At 48.7% G+C, this 13365-nt stretch overlaps 1 protein-coding gene across 4 annotated transcripts; it reads right to left on the bottom strand.

Annotated features, from left to right (window-relative positions):
• Window positions 1–1658: 1658 nt before the first annotated feature.
• On the bottom strand, window positions 1659–12514 carry SERTAD4 (SERTA domain containing 4). 4 transcript variants are annotated; one of them, XM_041725016.1, is made up of 4 exons: window positions 12392–12514; window positions 7469–7660; window positions 6148–6263; window positions 1659–4194 (listed from the first exon to the last, which is right to left on the bottom strand). In XM_041725016.1, the coding sequence occupies exons 2-4, from the start codon at window positions 7641–7643 to the stop codon at window positions 3421–3423; spliced, it is 1065 nt and encodes a 354-aa protein (XP_041580950.1). In that variant the 5' UTR covers window positions 7644–7660; window positions 12392–12514; the 3' UTR covers window positions 1659–3420. The 4 variants fall into 4 exon arrangements, with proteins under 4 accessions (XP_041580950.1, XP_041580961.1, XP_041580970.1 ...); XM_041725027.1 differs by lacking the exon at window positions 12392–12514 and adding an exon at window positions 10495–11658; XM_041725036.1 differs by lacking the exon at window positions 12392–12514 and adding an exon at window positions 8339–8345.
• Window positions 12515–13365: the final 851 nt, after the last annotated feature.

Below are 13365 nucleotides of genomic sequence, written 5' to 3' on the forward strand. Positions count from 1 at the left end.
TTAAAAGATCATACCAAAGACGCACGTTTACCCTAATTAGTGACTGGTCCTTAGATACTCACTTCCACCAGTTGAGTTTTTCTACCTTCTTTCCAAATCCTGGCCGCTTATAATCCTGTCTTTGGCACCCCCTTCAAGGTGAAGTAAGGAATAATAGGATTTTAGGAGTGGAAGCATATGATTGAGGATATCTGTGTTCTTTTAAAGTGCCTCTGCCAGACAGTCTTCTACAATCACCACTTTTAGAGGGGAAGGACCAGAGGCAAAGGTTAATGATTTGGTTAATGAGGTGCACCTAGATGCCTCAGGGAGCAGCAATTAAAGGCATTCTTGGGGGGAGCTGGGCCATTTTCTTAAGTGAAGATTTCCCCTCATTTAACTTTTAGAAGTCTGGAATCTGCCCTATCAGGTTTTCCTTAAAGCAAAGCACAGCAATGAGAAAAGGTGCTACTTCCAGGTGGGTAGACAGAGTGTGGGGTGAAGAGAGTCTTAGGTTTTACCAATCTCTGAGACAGAACTATGGAACCCAGTTAGTAGAATTATCATCTGTGCCTTGGCCACTCTGGAAAAATCTGATTATCTTCTGAGTAGAAATGGTGATGGAGGCACATAAAAGGCCCTAAAGCTCTCAAACCAACAAAAGGAACATTTTTATTTGAATGGGTGCTTAGGACTTTTTAAGGGGTGGGGGGAGGAGCATGTCTCTCGGTATGCTAGAAATGTCTTTGAGAGAAAAACTTGATGGCTAAGAATTAAAAATGCAAATTCAAAGCCCCAGTTGTCCAGCTAGAAGCTCCAGTTGGTTCTGCTGAGCAGATGCCTGGGCCCACAGCTCAGGTGAGTGCTGTGGAAAATCACCAACTCTGTCATTTACAGCTTTGGCCATCAAGAGAAACATTACCTGATAATGCTAGGGACTTCTAAAAAGCAAAAGGATGTCATCTCTTTCATATTTAAAATCTCTAGGATGGGGATCCCTGGGTGGCTCAGCGGTTTAGTGCCTGCCTTTGGCCCAGGGCGTGATCCTGGAGTCCTGGAGTCCCAGGATCAAGTCCCATATCAAGCTCCCTGCATGGGGCCTGCTTCTCCCTCTGCCTGTGTCTCATGAATAAATATAAATAAAATCTTAAAAAAAAAAAATCTCCAGGATGTATTACATTCATAGTAAGAACGCTACTTTTGACAAATTAAGCTTCCAACTAGCTTTCTCCCTTTATCAAATATTAGCCTCTAAGGATAACATTAATACAAAGTTGTTTGGAAAACCACCAGCCATAATCTATAGCTGTTTCAACCATTGACATTTGGGTCATCTTTTTGACAATTTGACATTTCATAAAGCAATCAGCTAGGATGCATCGAGTATGTCACGCTATTTTTTTTGTCAGAAACTTTGCAAAAATGAATCTGTTCTTGAAGATGAAACCTTCTTGATAACCAACCACATCATTTATTAACATTGGCCTCCTAATCCACAGAAATCTAAACTCACACATTCGGATCATTCTAAAACACCTGTCAGATTGACCTCTTAAAGTAGTCTTTCATTTTGAAAACTCCTGTGTGGCCACTGCCCACCAGACCTCTTGAATTTTTTAAAGGAGAAAGAGCAACAGAAAAGAGAAACATTGCCGATAGTCATTAAAATAAAATCATAATGAATTTTGATCGTTTTAATAAATATATATCAAGAAAACCTCACTTTATTACAACACGTTCATATACAAGCATCTATCATCTAAGTTTTCAACATCAAATGTTTATCAAATATTGAAAATAAAGGACAAAACATTACTAGACTATTTAGCCATAACACAAGAACATGTTTTAAAAATTGGTCCTTGTGGACATTGTCCAAATGATGATCCTACTCATACACTGTATGAATGAGACCTATATTTAATATTAATAGCAATAATAAAAAAGCTTTATCTTGGAGAAACTGGGAGGACTTACTTATTTCCTCCGTTTGGCATTTGGTTCCCGTGAAGTATTGTTTGAGGAGGCCCTAGTCAATTAGCAACCTTGGAAATTGGAATACAGTTTAGCAGGAGGAGTTGGCTGGAGTGGAAGGAAGGACGGTCAGAGGGGCACTCTGAACACTCTTGCAAACGTACAAATTAAAGAAATCATTGAGAAAAACGTCGACCAAATACATGGTAGCTATTGCCAACTGAGTCCCATTTCTCCAAAATAACTTTCCAAAAACTAAAGTCTTTACATTCTTTAAGATAAAACCTCATTGATCACCACATCATTTATTAACATTGTGCTTCTTAATCAACAGCAAAAGTCATATATAAAAAACCACATGCTTTTTATAATCTAAACGAGTGAAATGATGCAAAACAGATTAAAGTATAATGCATGCCACTGGTTCATGAACTTCATTGGACAAGAAAACAAAACAAAACAAAAACCCAAAACCCAAAAAACCCAAACCCCAGCAACGGACCGTTGCCATAGAAAAGCTCAAGCAGCTTAGTGCTGGTTTCTAACAGCTCTATTGTTTCCCCCATCCCTTTCTAAAAATGCCAAATCCAAAAGCAATTGGGCATCAAAAACAAAGGAAGAATAGAGATGTTGAATCAAAAGTTGAACACAATAGTTTCGAAGTTAACGGTTTCCAAACAATATTGATCCACCCTGTGTATTTTTTTTTCCTGTTTGTTAAATCCCTGCTGTAACTCTGATTTATCCTTAATTTTCACGTTGGCAAAAATTAAGATAAAGTAAGGCACCAAAAATCGCCCTGTATAACACCTCTCTAACTGCCTAATCACGCATCACAGGCAAGCCAGGAACTTGCAGGGATTACCCTTCTACACATATTGTTGATTGCCGCACCCAGACAGGTGTTTCATTATGTTACATCCTATTTTCATCTGTCACCCGAGACTGTTAAATACAAGTACTTAACGGCACGGTGAAGCCACTTCATCTAGCTCCCTGTCTTCGGTCTTTTATTCAGAAAAAAAATACTGTATCATAGAGAAGAAGCAGGCATCCTTTGCTGGTTATGTTGGTTTGCTTTCCAAATAACTACCTAATTAATTGGCAAACATGATGCAGTTTCTTAGCTAGTGACAGGCTCCTTGGGGGGGGGGGTAATGGAAAGATCACAAGGGCACGTTGTCCCCCAGTCTAATCTACTGACCTTTTCTGTAGGACAACTAAGGTATACTTTTAAGCATTAAGTCAACTGTTTTCTTGGGAACATCACCACATTTATAAGTAGCTCGCTGATGCCTACTATACAGATGTTTTATGCAATCTGCTCTCCAGGCATTAAAACGACACGGCGTGTTCATGGCATAATTTTATCAGTTGTACAAAACTATAAAATCCATTCAAAATAAAATTTATGAGAGCTAATTGATCATGCTGTGCATGCTTCAGAAGTTTCGGTGAAAAGATGGCTCATATTTTACTCCCTTTGCCACAGCACGGTTTGTTACTTGGTGAAGGCTCCTTTTTCCTTAAGGACTTTTTCCAAGACTCACTCACATTGCTTTTTTCATTATATCCAGTCTCAAAATAATCATAAAATTGGCCTTTGCACTCAAAAGCAAGGTCATTTCCCCCAGGTTCATGGCTTAGGGGGCCACCATCCCTGCTGGTGTCATTATTTGCTTTCTCATCACTTACTGGGGCCTTTTCCTGAACACCTAGTGACCTGACATTAGTGACAAAGATTTCATTGGCAGGTACCTGGCCATCACCTTTGTAAACAGGTGCGCTGCCTACATCGAAATCCACCTGGTGGGAACAACTTGGTAAAGGCAGAGGGGGGGAGGAGGAGGAGGAGGAGGAGGAGGAGGAGGAGGAAGACGGGGCAGTGGTGGAGGCACTTCCGACACTAGCATGGAGAGAAAGGGGTCCATTTAGGTAGTGACCACCACATTCTTGGTAAAAGCAGCAGGCATGAAACTTTTCACACTCCTCTTTGGCCATCCGTGGTCGTTTCCGGTAAGGACAGTCTTGAGCCATAAACCACTCTTGGGCGGAGGTGCCATTGAAAGAGCAGGCAGGAAAGCACCAGTTATTCTGCATGATGATTTCTCCATGGATCCTTTTCATCAAATTGTTTATAAGGACAGATCTTCGGAGGTACACTTCGGGATCATCGATAAACTTTAGCTTTTCTAAGGACATATAAAGGATGTGGGCTCGTTCCTCAAAAATCGAGATGGTCTGAAAAATCCAAAAAGGGAAGAGAATTCAGAGGACATAGACTATTACATGTCAACATGTCATCACTGTGTATTTCTTGGCAGTGTCTGGATCTGGGAATGCTGGGGTCTCGTTCCCCCAACTCCCGGGGTTCATTTAGGGAACCATAAAGATCCCTGATGTGGCTAACATCCACCCTTCCGGACTCCACGGCGTGGTCAAACACCTGGGAATCTGGTCACGGTGCAGACCTCAGCGGGGACAGGTCAGGTTGTTGGCATTTAGAGGGTCCAACGGGGGAAATGTAGAAAGACAAAACACTCATCTACACTGCTGGAAGTCAGGGGAGCAATCTCTCCGGAGGACAGAGAGGTAGTAATGAGGGGTACAAGGAGGGGGTTCTCAGTCGCTGGTTCTGTTGTTGCTTGATTTGGATGCTAGTTACACGGATATGTTCATTTTGTGAAACCCATCAAGCTGTACTCTTAGGACGCTTGTGCTTTTCTGTGTATATACAAACCCATGCACATGTGCGCACGTGCGCGCGCACACACACACACACACACACACTCACATATTATGAGGTCAATAAATCTCTTTTGAAAGATGTCAAAATGCAGGTCACAGTAAGTCTACTTCAAATCCTGGCCAGGAGCATGAGAGTTGCTTTCAGGACTGTCTCTCTGAGAGACAAGGGTTTCACACTTGCAATTACCCTTACGTGATAGAGGGACAACAGGAACCGAGACTCAGCCCGACAGGATCTGGCAGTGAAGGGCCAAAGTAGGCCTCCTTCCAGAGCCAGGCAGGAGAAGAGAGGTGGGGAGGAAATGGGAAGACTCACTTCTGGGCAGTAGGATACTACCAGTGGGTGATGACTGGTACAAATCCAGCAGCCACTGGGAAAGGCTACAACAGTTAACACAGAAATGAAAAGAGGAAATAAACTGCTTGTGTCCTGGCAACCAGCTCTTCCAGATCATTAAATTAAAAAAAAAAAAAAAAAAAAAAAAAGCCACCTGGTAGCATGACCTGAGGGGCTGTGAAGGAAGCCAACCCAGGTTAACCAAAGGCAGGAACTATACATTCAGGGAAAAGCCCAGCAGCACCTGCCAATGCCTGCCAGCGTTGTCATGAGCAAGGTCAAGGCAACATCTGAACGACAAGCTTATGGGGTGGTGAGGAGAGGGCGGGGAAGAGGAGACAGAGAGGAAGAAGAATCGAAAAATCCAAAATCCTCTCCGTACTTCAGACAACCATGGTCTGGGTTATATCCTCCCTGCTGAAATCTGTAGACAGTTTGCAAAGGAAGAGAACCATAAGGAAAAAGAACTGGTATCTGGAAAGCTTAGGTGACCAGTTTCATACTTCCAGGCATTTCCTGGATCCCACTATTTTCTTCTTACACATGCAGAAGAGACAGCTGTGGTCTTTTCTAGGGAATGAATTACAGATTTTAACAAACTGAACAAATGTAATGAATGTACAACGAAGTGCGTGTTTCTACTTGCGTGCGCACACTCAAGGGCTAGTGAGGCCACCTCCAAGGGGTCAAGAGAAGCCCTGGGGGACCGCTCCCAGGTGGGCACACACAGAAGCGGCACTGGCAGTGGGACCTAGAGCTTGGGGAGGGGGAAGATGTCGGGAAAGAACACGCATTTCTGCACACGCGTGAAAACACGGGCTGCTCATAACCACTAATGCAACTCGAGAACAATCAAATCAGTTGTAAAAAAGATGTTGCTTGGATTATATAATTCTGTTATTTCTGGGTAGAGGAGCTCCTGCTGGCTCTTTCTTCAACTACTTGTGAAAATAACACAGGACCCAAAAAAGTGACAGCGATTAATATGGCTCTGCGGAGAAGTGGCTCGTTTTCATTGCTTGGGTGGAACAATTCTGGAAATGGATCAAGCAACTGTTACAAAGTATCTTTAACTCTTAATAAAAATAATGACTATTAAAAAAACATACTTTATGGCTACAGCTGCTGAGTGGTGGGTGAAAATCCTCTTCTTCCACATACTTCCTCTTAAAGTATGTGATCTTGGATGTTGTTATAGGATTTGAAATTCCCCTGTAATGTGATCCTGTGGTAATAAATCAGATATGACAAATGACATGCGGTTTGCCAGAGGTTCTCCAAACAAAATACTTTCCTTTAATTTCCTTATAGAAGATGACTTGGCTACGTATTTGTCTGTACATGTGGTGATTAAAAATAAACATTTGTCTTAACAGTTGCTATCACACAAAATTCTGCAACCCAGGTGAGGCAAGGATTTCTAAGTAATCATAAAGCAAAAGGGACCCATGTCAGCACTTGCTAAATAATCAGAATCTTAATTCTATGCACAAATAGCAAAACTGATAAAGGGGAGAATAGCATTTATTCAAACTGTTTAATTAAATCCACGATAATAGGACACCACTGCTCAAATTTATACATTGTTAACTGTAAGCACTAATGACCAAATAATTCTAAAATGTTACTGGCTGTAGATAAGGAAGGAGATGACTAACTGCACACTGGAGTTATAATATTCCTTCTGTCAAATTACGAAACTGAAAATCTCTTAATTTAAAATCAAAATTTGGGCTAACCAACGTCCTTTTTTTCTCTCGCATGCATGTCACGTGTCAACCATGAACTAAAGGGGGGGTCTAATTTTTAAAGAACAGAGCTTTTAATTCAAAAGGAACTTCAAGGAGTACTTATTTTACATTTTAGGTTGTTGTTGTTGTTTAAAGTAGCACCACAAAACAAAAACCCAAGGAACTTACCTTAGAATACTAAGAGTAAAGAACCAGGAAGAACATATTTCTGTGTTTAAAAACATTTTTCTCCTGAATACGAAAGCCAACTGTGTGCTTAATAAAAAGAGGAGACACATAGCTTCTGGCCCAAAGTGCAGATTCCTTTATGTCTCATGGGATAAAGATTTCATTGTCAAGCTCACCAGGGCTTGTGTAGCTGGGAGAGAACCGTGCAGCTCCCCACGTGAAATACCAAAATCCCAACTCAAAATCTGGTTTGGTTCTTTTAAAAATATAGGTGGCAATGACTTACACAGGAAGCAGCAGCACATGTGGACTCCTGTTTGAGTGCAATTTAACTATCACCCCTGGTCCTGTCCCTGGAGCCCCGGGCTCACTTAGGAGAGGTGCACAGGCAGCCTGCAGCCTGGGAAGTCTCTGGAGCAAGTGCTCTCTGAGCTCAGACGGGTGCTCCAGACACCACCCCCGCCCACTAGTCTGGCTGCAGAGGGCAGCAGGGGAAGGTCAAGGGCAGTACCTGCCAGTGGGGGACCGGCTCCCCGGTCTCCCTGCAGAGGAGCCTGTGCTGGCCCAGGGGGGCTCGGTCCTCCGTAGCTGTCAGCCTCCCATAGCGTCTGGTACCCAGCAATTTCAGCAGCTCCTTCCGAGACAATGGGCTCGCAGAATCTATTCATGGACAGAACCAGAGTCATCTCTGACAGCCTCAGATCTATAAAAAAAAAAAAAAAAAAGAAAAAAAAAAGAAGAAGAGGAAGAAAAAAAGAAAAGGAAGGAAAAGAAAAGAAAAGAAAAAAAAAAAAGAAAACAGCCCTAATCAAGAGTAAGCCAGGGGATGGCCTTGGCATTTTCATTCCTTTGCTTTGGGAAACTTTTACTTCTCGGTCCTCCCCTTCACCCTGAAACATTTTATTATTTTTTCAAAGGAAACCTCAGCAAACTCTCTCACTGCTATTAGCTCAGCTTCTGTGTTCAGCAATCTGCATTTCATGGGCGGATCTTTAAAATCCCATTTCTTATTGTTCTCAGATTCCCCTCAGCCCTCTTGGAGACAGCTGCTTTTGCCTCCTAAACACATTTTCCCCCTGACCTTCCCGCAGAAAACGCACCGCTAAGAGGCAAGTCCAAAACCCTGGCGCTTCCTTTCTATTAATAAGGCAAAATCAATTTTCTGGTCAATCCCCCCCCAGAGTCTCCTTTGATGAATTCTGCTAATCAATCAAAAGGATAGGGTGGGGAAGCAGAGATCTCGACCGTAATCCCTACTGATGCTCTCAGGGGTTCGGGCTGTGCGCCTGCCCCCTCTTCCTTTCCGCAGGGCCGGTTGCTCTACAACATTCTGGGGCTCCCTCCACTTTCTTCTCCCAAAACGAAGCAGACAGAGACACACTTGGTAGTTGTTTCCACCAGCCCTGATCGGCCTGAACTGGATCTGCCTCCAGTCAAAACACTGTAAGATGAAGACAGAAAATTGGCTCCAGTTTCAAGCCGGGAGTTGCAGCCCCACAGGAGCCAAGCACAACATCAACGGAGCAGAGAGAATATTAAACAGGAGCCAGGGCTTCGGGGCCAGAGGCAGCCGGCAACTCTTCCCTCGGCAAGGCCCAGACACAAGGCAGGAACTTTCCAGGAGGCACCACGCGGCTGCCCGGGGGCCCCAGTTCACGCCCTTGCCTGGGGCCTGCGGTGATGCCCGCGGGGCTCCTGCGGGGCTCGGGGTGCGAGCCACTCCCGCAGTGGGCGCTCGGGCTCCCCTGGGTCCCCACTGAGGCCCGAAGCAGGGTCAAGGGGGAGTTCAAGGGAGGGACAGGGGTTTGCTACTGAAAGCAAAAGGACCTACGGGGCCGGAGATCAGAGGTGACAGCAGAGAAGAGCCTCCGCGCCTTATTAACCGCCAGTTCCTTTGACAAGACCTGAACCTCCACTAGCTCACTTTGCCATTTAAAGGGCTGTCACGAAGAGTGATGTCAGGCCTGCTTCCTGAAGACTGTCTTTCAGATACACGCTAAGGGTCTAGTTCACGGCTTCTTCTCCCAATTACACAGCTCCTAACGTTTTGGGGAGAGGGCAAAGCGAGTGGGGTTTAGGGGGAGCCTGTGGTCACCTACCTGTCATCAACCAGGGTCCACTTCCAGGTAAAAGAAGGAAAACCACCAGGGGAGGGGGACATAGCTTCATGGAAGTGACAGTGTCCCTCTGGCTAACAGAGCAGCTCTTGGCAGCAAGGACTCTATCCTTTTCCACGCTTCCCTCAGATCCTCAGTTCTGTCCCAACCTCACTGAGGAATGAAGCCAGGCCTTCCGTGACAGTGGCTGGAATGAGGACCCCGCTGACTTGGGCCGCTGAACCACCTACCCCTTTCTCTTTTAAAATGCCCTCCAAGGAGGCAGCAGCCAAGGGCTTGTTAGAAAACCTTATTACAAGAAAAAAAAAGAGAGAGAGAGGTTCGAATATTCTCTAAAAGGAAATGGTGGGACATGCCATTTATTTTGCTCTTGAGTCATCAAGAAATTTACACTACATTGATTTGATAAACTAAGCTATTCCGTCTATCACCCCTCAAACCCGGCATCCAAACAAGGTATCAAACCTCATGATAATTTATTCCCTGGGAGACTCTCATAAATGGTCTGATTTCTTACCCTATTATAAAAAGACAGTTGTATGGGTAAGTGCTTTTGCCAGGAGCACATGAATTGCTGCTTTTTCTCAGTAGCCCTCCCTCATGGACTGCAACAGTATTTTCCAGCTTGAAATTCACACTCACTTTTGTGCTGGATTCTGGGACTAAAACGCAAGCTTTTGGTCTATGTCGAACTTTTATGACATAAAACTAGAGGTTGACAAATGCACGCCCCTTAGGAAAGTGAGGCGTGTGTAAGCCCCCTAGAAGCAATTACCTTTGTTTAATAGGACATTATATGGGCCCTGTGCTAGTTTGTGTTCCTAAGAGTTTATTTCCATTTTAATGACTTATCGTTTGTGGCTTTTTTGGCTGTTAAGGATTTCAAGCGTTTCTATTTGCTAGTATTGATTCCAGCATATGAAATCCTATCAGGACGCATTTGAATTTGAAACACAGCATAGTCCTTTTATCTTGGCTCTTTCTTTCCATTATGATATCTGATTTCTGTAAGTTTTTCTTGCTTTTGGACTTTGGATTATTGGGGAGGGGGGTTGGAAATTTTCCAGTTGAGTTGAGTCCTCCTAGTCTGAAGAAGGCGAATTCCACATTCATGAAGAATTGGGAGTGTTCAGTGCTATGCACCAATGTCTCACAGGACTCCCTATTTGTATTATATGTGCAGATCCAAACTGTCATTATTCTCTGTATGATGAGACTTACATTTTGATCCTGCCACCTAGCTCAGAAGTTCAAATCCACAATTTCATGTGCTGTTACCATTAGGTACAACCACAAAGACAGACATTTATGGTAAAATTTGTTTGTTTTTAACATCAGGGGTTAAGTGGATTCAAAAGAAGGTTGTTAAAGTGTGTTTTGTCTACACGTGGGTTTAAAAAATAAATAAAAAGGCCCTAACCTCTTATGCCTTGGGCTCCTGCAGGTCTGTCTTGTCACCCAACTGGATGTAGTAGAATGACACCTCAAGCATTCCCAGAAGGCTGAGGGCTAAAATGTCATGGTTCTCCAGCAACCGTTCACAGCAAAGTTACAAGGCGTGGCTATACAATTTGGTTTCTCCAGATGAGTTAGACTAGTTCTTTCCACGGAGCCCTTGTAATGCTAATAGGAGCGGCTGGCACACGGGACAGGATGGCTATAGATTCGGCGGCACCTAGGGTTTAACAGGGGCTCCTGGTCATTCTTTGCCCACCCCTCCCCCATCTCTCATTGGAAAGGAGAGAACATTAGGAGCATGAAAGCAGCTCGAGATCTGATTCCACTACTGAAACGAAGAGAAGCAAAAGGCTGACATTTCCAGTGCACCTTTGATGCTGCCAGCCCTACATGTGCTGCCCAGGTGGAATCAAGCCCTTGGCCTGGACGTTGTCCTCAGCAAGACCCCAACAGCTTGTCCAGCTGCTGCTGCTGCTGCTGCTGCTGCTGCAAGGGGCTGAATGGGTGGAATAAAATCCTTCAGCCCTTCTACTAAATAGACAGATGTCGCCTTTTCTGCTAGTCCCTGCAGTACACCTGTCTGCCCTGGGAAGTGCATTTCTCCGCTGTAGCTTGGAGAGGCCAGGAGCTTGAGGTCAGGTCCCCGGGCTAGGGCTAGGGCCAGGGCTAGGGCTAGGGCTCGGGCGGCGGGGGCCGGGTCAGGGAGGAGACGGGGTGTCCGGGCATCCCAGCTCTGCTGGCCGAGCTCCCCATCCCAGACTCCAGACCGAGGTGGGGAGGCTCGGGGCGCCGACCCCCTGCAGGCAGCACGTCCCGGCTCCCGCACACACACACCCCCCCCCCGGGGTCGGTGCGGGGGGGAGGGGGGGGGGGCCGAGCCCTGCCCGGGGAAGCGAGCGGAGCCCGAGAAAGTCAACACCCCCCGAGTGCTGGGAACAAAGGCAAGTTGTCCCCCCCCGTGCGGGAGCCGTGCGCCTCTCCCGAAGGATAAGACCCATTATTCCTCTTTCTTTCTTTCTTTCTTTCCTCCTTCTTCTTCTTTTTCTTTTTCTTTTTTTTTTTTTAAAACAAGTTTCCTTCTAAGGGAAACAAACACCAAAGGTAGGATTCCAAGGAAATGACTCACGGCGGCTGGCAGGGCTCTGGCGAGGCTGGCCCGGGCCCCGCGCTCCAGCCCGCAGCCGAGGCCCCGCCGCCCGCCGCCCGCCGCCCGCCGCCCTCGGGCCGAGCCCAGGAGCGCCCTGCACGGCCCGGGGCGGGGGCGGGGGCGGGGGCGGGGGCGGGGGCGCGGGGTCAGCGCCTGCACCTCCCGCGGGCGGCCGTCCCCTCCCCCCCCCCCCCCCCCCCGCAGCCGGGCGCTCGGGAAAGTTGCAGCGGCCCGGGAGGCGGGAGGGGAGGGGAGGGGAGGGGGGAGGGGGGCGAGGCGCAGGCGTGGGCCGGGCGGGCAGCGGCGAGCCCGCCGGGGAGGTGAGCTGAGGACAGAGCAGCCGCCGCCGCCGCCCGCCGCTCGGCTGCCGGGGAGGAGAGCGCGGGGGCGGAGGTGGCGGAGGACAGAAGGTGTCAGCTCCCGCAGCTCTTCCTCCTCCTCCTCCTCCTCCTCCTCGCAGGCGCGCGCTCCTGACATCCAGGCTCCCTCCCTGTCCACCTGCCCGGCGCCGCGGCGGCAGACCCGGGGCATCCCTCCCTCCCGCCCCCCCCGCCGCGTCCCCCGGGCACCGCCGCCCTGGACCCCTCCGCGGCTCGCCCGCGCCGCATCCCCCCGCCCGCGGAGGCGGCTCGGCGGCGCCCGGCGCGGGGGGTGGGGGCGCGCGCCGCGGCCGCCCGCTGCCCTCCCCAGCCCGGCCCGGCCCGGCTCTTACCGCGGGGTCAGCCGGGAGGCGGCGGCCGGAGCGCTCGCGCCGCCGCGGGTCCGCTCGGGGCTCGGCGCCAGCCCGGCCGCCGCGGCACCGTCGCGCGGGGCCCGGCCCGGCGGCCCGGTGGGCGGAGGACGCTGGTGCGCGGCGGGCGAGGGTCCCGCAGGTCCCGCAGGTCCCGCCGCCGCCACTGGGGCGCCGCCGCCGCCGCCGCCGGTTACGGTAACGAGCGGCTCCGTCTGGCGCGGAGCGTGCGAGCCCCGGCAGCCCCGTGTGCCATCCCCGCGGGCCCCGGCGCGGAGCTGCAGGACGCCCGGGAGCGGGGGAGGCGACAGGCGCGCCCGCTCTCCCGCCCGCCCTCTGCTCAGGCACACGCGGGGCGCCTTCCCCTCGCCCCCACCCCAGCCCGCCCCCTGCCTCCCGCGCTCCTTCCCGCCCTCCTCCCTCCTCCCTCCCCGCCCCTCCCGGTGCCCGGGGACACGCGGGCGCAGCTCCAGCCCGCAGCCCGGACCCCACGCGCTCGCGGCTCCCGCCCCGGCCCCGGGGGCTCGGCTCCAGCCCGGGAACCTCTTCGCTCTGCAACCTCCGGAGCTGCCCCCCCCCGCCCCTTTCTCTCTCAATCTTTTATTTATTTATTATTTATTTAATTTGTTTTAGTTCTGTTGCTGTGTGTGCGTGTGATTTAAAAAAAAAAGAAGGAAAAGAAAAGAAAAAGAAATCTGTGCCTTTCCCACCCTTTGCAAGAAAGACTTTCTTCTCCTTTGCCACAGCGAACGGAGATGAGAAACAGATGTCTTTGCAGGACCGAGCACTTAGGCTCCCCCCGCCCGCCCGTTCCCCTCCCCGAGCTGCGTGTGTATAAAAAAGCAACATTGGTCCCACTGCAACTTGAATTGGCAACTCTTTCTGGGTGGGGAGCCTCCGGGGAAAACCTCCAGGAAATAAAAAAGTAATAAAGGAGGTTGTCCTTGGTCAAGGGA

The sequence above is a fragment of the Vulpes lagopus genome, chromosome 1 (assembly GCF_018345385.1).
Source record: "Vulpes lagopus strain Blue_001 chromosome 1, ASM1834538v1, whole genome shotgun sequence".
NCBI lineage: Eukaryota > Metazoa > Chordata > Mammalia > Carnivora > Canidae > Vulpes > Vulpes lagopus.